Source organism: Acyrthosiphon pisum, chromosome A1, assembly GCF_005508785.2.
Source record: "Acyrthosiphon pisum isolate AL4f chromosome A1, pea_aphid_22Mar2018_4r6ur, whole genome shotgun sequence".
In the NCBI taxonomy this organism is placed as follows: domain Eukaryota; kingdom Metazoa; phylum Arthropoda; class Insecta; order Hemiptera; family Aphididae; genus Acyrthosiphon; species Acyrthosiphon pisum.
The window spans coordinates 90,880,928-90,891,149 of NC_042494.1; the positions used below are offsets into that span (position 1 = coordinate 90,880,928).

At 29.5% G+C, this 10,222-nt stretch overlaps 1 protein-coding gene across 1 annotated transcript; it reads right to left on the reverse strand.

Annotated features, from left to right (window-relative positions):
- Window positions 1–1,159: 1,159 nt before the first annotated feature.
- LOC100160524 (glutamate [NMDA] receptor subunit 1) lies at window positions 1,160–8,642 on the reverse strand. The gene is made up of 15 exons (XM_001949825.5): window positions 8,181–8,642; window positions 5,485–5,736; window positions 5,262–5,354; window positions 5,047–5,148; window positions 4,322–4,596; window positions 4,124–4,237; window positions 3,910–4,057; window positions 3,618–3,834; window positions 3,409–3,549; window positions 3,177–3,334; window positions 2,629–3,012; window positions 2,375–2,532; window positions 2,140–2,312; window positions 1,813–2,066; window positions 1,160–1,722 (listed from the first exon to the last, which is right to left on the reverse strand). The coding sequence occupies exons 1-15, from the start codon at window positions 8,376–8,378 to the stop codon at window positions 1,459–1,461; spliced, it is 2,931 nt and encodes a 976-aa protein (XP_001949860.2). The 5' UTR covers window positions 8,379–8,642; the 3' UTR covers window positions 1,160–1,458.
- Between the last annotated feature and the right edge of the window lie 1,580 nt (window positions 8,643–10,222).

The following is a 10,222-nucleotide window of genomic DNA, read 5'->3' on the forward strand; positions in this document are numbered from 1 at the left end:
GCCATTGAAGCACATAGGTACCTATTTAAAGTATATTTTAACTTTTCTGAGTATTGCCGCAACCATAGTAGGCGGTGGTCGGTGGTGAAGGAACATAATATCCTATTTTTAAATACTTACCATATACACTTTTTGTACGAAATACCTTTAGTGTATTATACGTTGTAGTGCTAGTACAAGTGTACAACAGTTTGTTATTACATTGATATTTGCTTGATGAGTTACATTAATTTTTGTTGCGACAATGGTTATTTACACGTTTATATAACCGTGGTTGTGACTATATAATATTATGAGTAGGCAAAGCCGTATCTGAGAGGGTCCAAAGAGTCTGGACCCCCCCCCTAAAAAAAAAAAAAAATTCTTCAATATATCTTATGTTTAACAAATATCGAAACCTAAATTGGCTAAATCCATAAAAATGTTAGGTATACTCGCAAATCCTTGTAGTTCCTTTCACAAGGAAGTTCTTTGTGATTCTTCGAAATATGTTTTTCACATAGGTACCATTTAATAAATATCGATAATAACTCGACAATATACTCTTATATATATATTTTTTTCCTATAAATATCGATAAAACAAAATAGATTTGTTTTATGATCACTATTTTACTATGTGTGTTAAATTATTTTCTCACATTTACAAATAATCCAATATTTATATATAAATTTATTTGTTTTATACATTTTAAAAGGGCCGCTCACATATGTGTGTACAGTAGCGGTGTTTTAAGGGCTTGTACATGGGCCCCAAAATATTTGCTTGCCAATCAATATATTATACCAAGTTGCGGCACTGAATGTTACAGTATATTATTGTTACAACTCACAACTAATAATTTATTCTATAATCTAAAAGTCATAACGTACATTTTTTATAAAATTTATGAAAATCGTTGTAATTCACTCCCATTTCGCGGTAGGTAGGCAGGTATTTAAAAATGATAAGTAGAATTGTAAAGAGCAAACTGTCATTTCATTTATTCACTTATTAATATATATACCTATAATAATCATTTACATTATTAACAAATCGTATTTAAATATAATAATAAATTAATAATAAATAGGTAATATATATATTATATGTATAATATATACATTTAATAACAATAATAATGATTCTTTCAACAGGTATAATAAAATTTAGATAAACAAAATACTATATAGCAACAAATTAGATATATAATAGGTAGCATAAATTATGTTTCATATTATGATGAAATATTAGAAACTATTATAGGTATACATGTATAACACATAATGTACTGTGATCGTCTGTATTCTATATTGTCCCTATTCGGGATTCCCTAATAGGTACAAAACACTAATATTATTCTTGTGTAATTTATACATTAAATTCTATCTAATATATATATTCTGATAAATAGATTTAATTACTTTATCATATTATGAATTATGATTAACTATATAAATTATTCGTATAACTCCGCAATTACATGAGATTATTATGGAAGTGTAACTGCGGAGGACCTCCAATAGGTGACCTTAGTGGAATATCGTCACTCTTTCTATGCACCATTTGTCGACCTGACCAAGCTCGAGTTGGGCTTGGTGAGTTGCGACAAGTTCTCGGTAATGTTTCAATTGATCGAATCGGACTTTGTATGTTTAGAACGCTTCTCGGCAATGCTTCAACCGACAGACTGAGTGCTCCAACACCACTAGTTCGACCTTGCATTCTCATCATTTTTCGTTTCTGTAAAACATTGGAAATTAATTTTACCCACGCACACTTATATATTATTTAATGTTCCTAAATTTAACTGTCTAGTAACTTCTCACTAACTTGAACTATAGCCCTCCACGTTTGTCCATAATTACGGGCCAACTGCAATCGATTCTGTTTACGCACATGATGTTTCTTGTAGCCTATCTCGATGACAATTAAAACCATTCCAACCACTATGCCCACAGCGACGAGTATAAATACACCAGCCATATTTTTTAATCCCAACGTATTGGGTGTTTTTTCTTGATCTTCACATTGTTCTACTCTCCCTTGAAATATCCACTTATCGTCCAAGCTTTCCATAAAACCACCTATTTAAAAATGATTAAGGTTTAGATTTCATCTTACTTGTACCTTTAATATATAACACTCAAATATACATACTCTCATGGAAGTCTAAAATTGATAATGTAACTGATTCAGACCAAGGAGAACCTTTTTGTAGACCAACTCCATACCCAGAACGTCCAAATAATTCTCCAGCCGTCACTAATTGACAATCTTGCGCAGCTTCGAATTCCAAACGGCTGCTGTCCCATATAAATGCCATAAGCTTACTAAAAATTGTTTTAAATGTAAATAAACATTATCAATTTGTATTTATATATTCTGATCGTACTCGTTCTTCACATCTCGAATTGCTTCTTCAGCAGTTTCGTAGTTGTTGGCTTCCATTGTCCTGTACATATTTGACAGTTCCACTTGTCGTCTAAAATACATATCAACTGCGGATCCTTTTACTGTGGCACAAGTTAAATTCTCCATAGTACTACGGAGCTGTTATAGAACAAATCAATAGCTATGTATAAGTATAGGTAGTTGAAAACCATTTAGATTAGATTATAGTTATTATATATTATACATTATTCCTACCCTAGCGTCATTAATTCCAGATAGTTTTGTTTTCGGTCTTTCGAGCACGAGAAAAGCGGCCAAGTTGGCAGTGTACGATGCTACAATGATCATGGCGAATCCGGCCCATACCATTCCTAGTACTCTAGCTGAGAAACTCCTTGGTGTGCCTTCGCCAATACCGCTATTCAACAAAACTCCCCACGCGAACCATGTAGCACTTGATAAATTAAGTGCATCCTCTTCTGTGCCATCAGCGTTAATCAACTTGAATCTAGCGAAAGGAGAAAACCTGTCGAGTATATATAAGACAAGCGCAACCACGTGAACAGAACCCATAACAAGCACCCAGAGCGTGTGACTGAATGGTTGCAAAAACGACACAAGTGTCGAAGACCGTGATGGCTAAAAAATATGAAAAATCATGTATTATGGAAGTAATAGGTAGGTCACTTGTAAATATTGTGGAACATTTTAATTGGTTAGGTATTTTTCTTTTAAAAAATATATTAAGTTTTTTAATCAGAAAACCCAATATCTGGATCAAAAATCTGAGGTAAATCATTTACCTTTTTCTCCAAAATAGTAATTCCTTGGTACTTGAATGGTTTACTGAACTCTATGAATTCTGCTCTTTCTGGATTAATGGTAAGAGGAGCTAATATCATATCTGCTCTTTCATACACTATTTCTCCAATCAAACCATTCCATTCTTTTTTTCCACTAGCTAAAGATATTTATCAGTTGTAATTTATAATATAACCTTGAACGTTTTTATATTTTATGGAAGTAAGTATTAACCTGAGTTGTTTCTTATTTCATAATTTCCAAATTGACCATCTGGCGATAGTGATAAACTGTATGTAAAATTTATTGTTTCAGAAAGCTCCACTAGTAAATCAATACAATATCCTTTACAACAGTAGACTATTGGCTCCAGTACTAAAATAAACAAACATTTTTATCCGACTTTTTATTTGGTTGTTTTAAAGTAAAATAAAATTGATTACCTTTAGATGAAGTATTATACAACGGACACATTATTTCATCGGACTTACAACTATTTCCATCATCCTTCTTTAATGGTCTTACATACACAAATGGTTTTTCTTCTATTGTTAATACTTTTAAATGTGTTGGAATCATAAAACCTTCGGGTTTCTTCTTCAAACGTCCTGGCCATATAATGTTAGATTCATTAAGTCGTAATTTCATCTTATTGAGATCCTAAGATCAATTGTGATTTTTAGAATTATCAATATTTTGTTTTCATCAAGTAAATTATTATTCTTAAATATTTACATTATTAAAATAATATTTCCCAATAGCATCTTTATTGGCCACTTCTTTGACATTGACTATATCATATTCAGCATATATTCGATCACCGTTATTATCGAAAGCTACTTTACCCGTGTGTCCATCTTTATACACTTGTTTCTTTATATATCTAAAAAAATATTCATAATTACATTTCATGACATATAAACTGTGCATTATAGGTTGAACAAATTACTCGAAAAGTGTCTTGCCCGTATCCCAAATAGCACCAGAATTATCACAATCCGCCGGCGGCGGGGTTATAGTTTTTGTACGGTTCATATCTGTAATCGCTGAAGCCAATATATATCTGCAATAAACCAAAAAGAAATTATGAAACATTATATATGTAAAAAAATCACTACAAACTACTAGGAAAAATGTACATGCATACATGCTATCGTATATATGAGCTAATTCGTTAGAGGCGTTAACCAATTTCAATCCGATTGTCCCTTCTGGTACATTATTGGCGTCTAGAGCTTGCTCCGTCACAATCCACACATATCCAGCCTCGGTCATGTTTCGGTGAGCCGCGTCCCTGAAAATTACTTCTGCATCTATTTTGCTCGCGTACATTAAGTACACCCTGGCTTGTGCGTTCTTCATTTCGTTTAACTGATTGTTGAAATGGAACAGGCCCGGTTCAAACTCGATAACCGCCTCCACCTGTAGTGGTATATGAAAATAAAACACTTAGATACCCACAGGCCACAGCATACAATATTGTTACTTAAATTATGCATTTATATAGCTCTATAATATCTATCATATATGTATAGATTCTATATGATCTATATTACATATATATTATATATTATTTGCTTGCTGCAGTAGTTGCGTTTATCACATGAGGGGGTGGGGAGGGAGTTATATAGACCATTTCGTTTATAATCATTAGGACGGTTTGGAAGTTGCAATGACATATTATAAATATATAATATAATATCATAATATAATGCAGCCAACAGTGTCTTTTAACTTTTAACACCAAAATATCGAAGTTATACGCTATTATTGAAAGGACGCAGTTGTATAACTGAATTAAATATTAATATATTATCAGTACATGTATATATTTTCAATAAGTTTACTATTATAGTATATTATGGTAATGACCTGCACTTTCTTTTCGATGTCGTCTCCTTGATTTTGTGAAGTAGTTTGGAATCTACCGACAAACGCTCTACCGTCGGTATCGGAGCTGTGGATAAATATGACCTGCAGCACACATGAATTTAGAATTATTAAAATTTACCTAATACAGTAAATTCGAACTGCGTTTAATGGCATTTGACAGCCAGACAGCGCATATAATATTATGTTTTGCCAACCTTTAAATAATTGAAATATTTTAGTAATTCAACCCATACTTCGGCTTGGTGTGAATAGGGTGGAACGGTACGGAGGAATGACACGTGAATGTTCTGTAACAATAGTTTATAAATTTAAATTTATGAGTATACAAGAATAATGCATAACAAACATCAATAACAATTAACGAAAACAATATAGTATGAATATTTAATGGATGATATTAATTATTGTCGTGGTTACTTTATCTGAAAAAGCAGAATCTCTGGACGAAATTCCAATCACGGGTATATGATAGAAACCACTGGTGTATGAAACAGCGGCCGGAGATAGATCTCCGATTTGTGGATGAGACACAATAACGGCATACACCCTTCGTACGATGAGTTGCTTACAAACATTGAGAGCGGTTTTAATTGGATTTGGATCCATTTTTATTGAATGAGCGTAGAATGTGTTGCCAGGTTTCATAAATGGTGTATTGAAGTTTAGATGCTTTAAGAATAACAAAAATAAATATGACATTAATACACATATATATATATATATATATATATATATATATATATTATAATTTATTATTTTTATTTAAGCATTCAAAAAATTATCACACACATATTATAGGTACTAGGTAGGTATAAATTATATGTATGATTATTATTATATACAGAGCACAGTCCACAGGGTATAAATATAGCACAATTGGTACTTCAAAATTTAATCTACCTACGAAATATCGCGGGACTAATTCCGCATGAATTTTTAATTAAATTTATTTGCACTAAAATGCAATAGCCTTAGATCTTAGTACCTATATATCGGGCTATATGTTTACATTTTTCTTTTTACAATATAAAATAAATTATAAATATAGGTACTTATACCAAAATTACCCACAAAAATGTTTATAATTTGCAAAAATAAATATTTCCTAAATATATTTTTTAACGCTCCTCAATAATCCATCCTCGCCGTCGACTGAAAGGGAGATGGTGCAGAGATCTTGGCTGTTGCATTAAACTCACTCAAACTCGTCTCTCTCCTAATATCCTTTAACCTTATCTCTCCACAGCCACCTCTCAAGCAGAGATTCATTAGTTGGTGACTTCTTAATCACGCATACTATGTTTTCAGTAACTTTTCTCATATACTTATTAGTTATCATGCTAATTATTATAGATTGTATGTTTGCCTATTATAAAAAAATATATATATATCTTTTAAGAGGATGCCACACGGGAATTTGGTGTCACCGTCTTACAAACGCACAACATGGAAAATTGTACGTTCACAATAACACACTTAACTCTGTAATTTCTAAAATGTACAAATAATTTACAGTTTAAATATAGTCATAATTTGCTTTTTAATAAAAATATCAATAAAAGCCTCCGAGATGCCTTAGATAATAATAAAAATAATCCTACCTTTAAATTTTATAAGAGGTTAATTCACTCTAATTTTAGAAATTACAGAGTAAAATGTGTTATTGTGGACATAAAATGTGTCATGTTGTACGTTTGTAAGAGGAGAGAACAAATGCCCGTATGGCGTCCTCTTAAATAGTTAAATATAATAATATATTAAGTACTTATCCCAAATATATTTTTAATATATAGGTATAGATACAATAATATACTAAAATGTGCTTAAGCTGCACATAAGGTTGAATAAGTAGGTAGGTAGCGTTAAATTTTGGTTTTAAAAAATAGTAGCTTGTATGTATAATTTACCTATAATAAATAATAAGTACTTATAGGTAATAACTATAAATTATAATTATGAATCTTTATATTTAGGTATACTATTAAAATAATTATCATAAACATTTTTTAAATTCTTTTCTAAAATTTGCATAAATACCTTCATAAAATATATTCTTTATTTAAATGGTAATGTAACACAAATCAATATTAAATATAATAGTTTAATGTCATTGAAATATAATATTAACGACTGACATCAACAATTCTATTAACTGTAGCTCATCACAATATTTTTCTCGTCATTATAGGTTTTTCAATAATATTATAGGGTCTGCCAACATGTAAATTATAATATATTACCAAGTAAGTATAATACTTAATTATTTACGATATGTTTTTCTGATATTATTATTTACTTAATTAATTTTACTACCTATTAGTAATACGGTGTTACGAGAAAAGTTGTAATATTTTTTTTAAAAACATTAAATTTTATTTATATGATTAATATTTAATTATTAAAATAGTATGTATTTATATAATTTATTATTTTTGTTAACTTTTGTTAACCGCCAAAATACGAAAACAGGTTGGTGGTATAAACAAGCAATAACTCAAAATTAATCTAATTGTTTTTAAAATGTCATTGTGTATATAAAATATTTTAACAATATCCGTAAACGATTCAAGTCCACACAAATAACATTTTTGAATTGCAAGAAAATAATTAAAATTCTTATTGTTCTTTTAAATTTCTAATTTCATCCAAATTTTAACTTCATTGCCTATAAATTGTACTATACATTTTTTTGATTTTTTGGTTTCAGAATTGACTACTTATGAAAAACTTGATATTTTGTATTGTTGACCCTCCAAAGAACCAACAAGATTTAAGTAAGAAAATGTATGAATTTTTTCTACTATAAAAAGTGTCTGTTTCAGACATAAAAAAAAAATTGTAATAGATATATCGACATTATCGTTCCACTCAAAATCTAAAAAAACATATTATTATAATTTATTTCTGTATAATATGAGGTTTATTAAAGTACCTATATATACCATACATGCACAATAAATAATAATACGGTACACATTATTAAAATGTTGACAAGGAGTGTCAAAGACGTATAGACAAATTCCCGGTAGAAGAATCACTGCAGTAGTGCAGTCTGTACTCTGAATTATAATTATTTAAACGCATATTATTAAAATATATAAGTTGTACATTACTTCAATTGTTTGTTTGAAATAACCTTCACTTGCATTGCTACTTAAAACTCCACCGATGTGAAATTCATATGGATTATTATCGGTATTTTCTTTCTCTGTAATTTCACTTTTGCAATAAAATATAGAAAACAAAAATACCAAAAAAACACTGAAAACTGGTTTCATTATGCTAAATTGATCTTTAAATATTTTGGACATTTTTTAAAAAATTTCAATAAATAATCGATTGACAATTTTTTGCGTAGGTACGCCCAAGTTGTGAAGTTCAATTTTGTATTATTGTTTAAACTATTTATCGTCGTCTTTTGTTACAACCCTTATAATTATATTTGAACATAATTTCGCACTGGTTGTTAAAAAACATTGCAATTACATTGTGATTTACATCTTATAATAAGTATTGTCTAACCGTGTAAAGGACAAAACTAAAAGTTACAAGTCTATAATGGACCACAGAGCATGCTTGAGAAGGACCGTAACCATGGTGACAGCATATTATCCTGTCAGAATATATTGATCAGATTACGGTATAGCCATACCTACAAAACTTTATAACCAAAATGTAGAAATAAAATTCAATTCGAAACCATATAGAATATTGTAATAATTCATGTTATTAATTATTTAGCAATCATTAACAATAAATATCATGTTACACGTTTAAATAACTAACCTGATTTACTTATTATTAGAAGGAGGTCCACCCTTAAGCAATGATTATAATTTAAAAAAATAATTCTGAGTGAAGACTAATAAGGGGGTTTGTTGTTTTTAAATTTTAAATTGATCATCGTATGAAATAAAAATGTTTTGTGATTCGAGTAATTTTACATTTGTACCATTTTGAATTTTCGTTATACCTGCGTACAATGTAATCCTGTACATAAAGGCCGCTGCAACACTGTTGCTGCAGTACCTGTATATAGTATATATAGTACATTAGTACGTCATACGTTATATTATTTTTATAAATACGTGTAGCATATAAATATAATATTTTAGACTATAGCGCCTATACGATGTGTTCTTAATGTTTTTTAGAGCCTGTGATGTGATTGCAGAAGCCAATATTATTAGGTATCAAATAGACTGATACACATTTTACTGGCGATCTACATGAATACCACATTTAAAAAACAATGGTTATTATTTATTAGATACTAGGTGCGTTAGGTATCTACCTATACTAATATTCATCAGCCGAAAATAGGAACAGTTCAATAGATAGCTGAACATTTTTTTTTTAGGCTTAGTGCACTTAAAGACGTACAAGTTATGCATAAGTATACTGTATAGTATAACAGAATTACAATTATATGTATCCTTAAAATACATACCTAGCGAAAAAGTGAATTGTCAAATAAAAAAGTGTAATAAAACATGTACCTACCCATGTAACAAAAAACGATATGTGTTTCCCATATCCTAAAATTCCTAAATATGTCACTGATAATAGATACCTGTGCTATGTCAAAAAAAGCTTAACACAAATCCTTACTTTTACTAATAGAAAAAATAAATTCCTAAAATAAAATATAAATAAATTATAAAATATTCATAGAAATAGAGGCATAAATATGACCTTAGGGGTTTTACTACATGGCACTTACCTATATATAAAAAAACTTTGATAAATATGACATATTGACATTACAAGAGATATTATGAAATTTTAGAACGTATTAACTTCAAAGTAAATGTGAATAGTTCAAGAAATAAACATCCTTCTATTTATCAATCATTAAAACTAACTAGGTACATGTCTTACAACCTTACTAATTACTATTATATTAATGCCATGTGGAAACTTTTTCAATAACTTGGACCTGTTCAATTTGACTCTTAGTCCTTTAAATTGCTATTTTTAGATTATTGCTAACTATTAAGTTTAATTAAGTCAAAATTATTATTTAATAAATTGTTAAATTTTTAATTTCTAACAAGTAATATTACATACCTATATTTTTTCTTCTCTCTATTTTTTGTATTAATTTAGTATAACTCACGCATGTACCTACAACCAAGGCCGTATTTGGGGGGGG